This window comes from Condylura cristata, unplaced genomic scaffold (genome assembly GCF_000260355.1).
Source record: "Condylura cristata isolate star-nosed mole 26May11 unplaced genomic scaffold, ConCri1.0 scaffold00003, whole genome shotgun sequence".
Classification (NCBI taxonomy): Eukaryota; Metazoa; Chordata; class Mammalia; order Eulipotyphla; family Talpidae; genus Condylura; species Condylura cristata.
The window spans coordinates 78419559-78420411 of NW_004567104.1; the positions used below are offsets into that span (position 1 = coordinate 78419559).

The 853-nt window shown below is 74.8% G+C and overlaps 1 protein-coding gene across 1 annotated transcript in view; it reads left to right on the plus strand.

Moving 5' to 3' along the window:
• Window positions 1-853, plus strand: part of TRAPPC10 (trafficking protein particle complex 10) — a 22105-nt gene that overhangs the window by 16745 nt on the left and 4507 nt on the right. Inside the window, exons 15-16 of the mRNA XM_012731149.1 lie at window positions 34-244; window positions 481-736. Coding sequence (XP_012586603.1) covers window positions 34-244; window positions 481-736 — 467 coding nt within the window. The remainder of the gene's footprint in view (window positions 1-33; window positions 245-480; window positions 737-853) is intronic.

An 853-nucleotide genomic window follows, 5' to 3' on the forward strand; every position in this document is an offset into this window, starting at 1 on the left:
CCCCGGGGCGCCGGGCGGGCCTAAAGCGGCCAGGCCCCTTCCCGGCGGCGCCCGCTGACGGCTGCTGATGCGTCCTCCCCTGCAGACGGGCTCTTGGCTGGTATTCCCCAGAAGGTCAAGTTCACGGTCACTACCGGCCACTACACGGTGAAGAACGGGGACAGTCTGCAGCTCAGCAACGCCGAGGCCATGCTCGTGCTGTGTCGCGCCGAGAGCAGGGCCGTGGTGTACTCCAACTCGGGAGGTGAGGGCGCCGGGCCGGGCCGGCGGGTCCTGGGGCGGCCGCTCCCGGGGTCTGTGAGGCCCGGCCGGCCCCGCCCCCGGCGCAGCACAGGCCGGCGGACCCCTTGGGCGCGCGCTGCCCCCGCCTAGCCACCGGAGTGGGGAGGGCCCCGCCCGCCCCCTCATGGCAGCAGGCCGAGGCGTCACGGCTGCGGGGTGCGGGCTGGTGCGTCCGAGTGACCGCTCCTGCTTTCCTAGAAAAGGCTTCCGAGGCCCTGCTGCGGGTCCAGGCGTCCGACAAGGTCACCAGTATCGGCCTGCCCCCCGCGCCGGCCTACCACGTGATCGAGTTCGAGCTGCAGGTCCTCTCGCCGCCCCCGGCCGCCGCGGCCGAGCCCCAGCGGCAGCACGGGGACACACAGGGCACCGCCCCCGGCATGGCCACCACCGACCACAAAGTGAGCAGCCCGGCGGCCCAGGGCGAGCGGCGCGGGGTCTGTTCCCGCGCACAGGGGTGCCCCACTGCGGGTCTGGGTGGCAGCGGCCGCGGGCAGGGCCGAAGGCCCATCAGCCGGGTTCTCCCGGCTTCGCGTGGACGCGCGGGCTACGTCGCTGCTGCCGGATGCCCGCC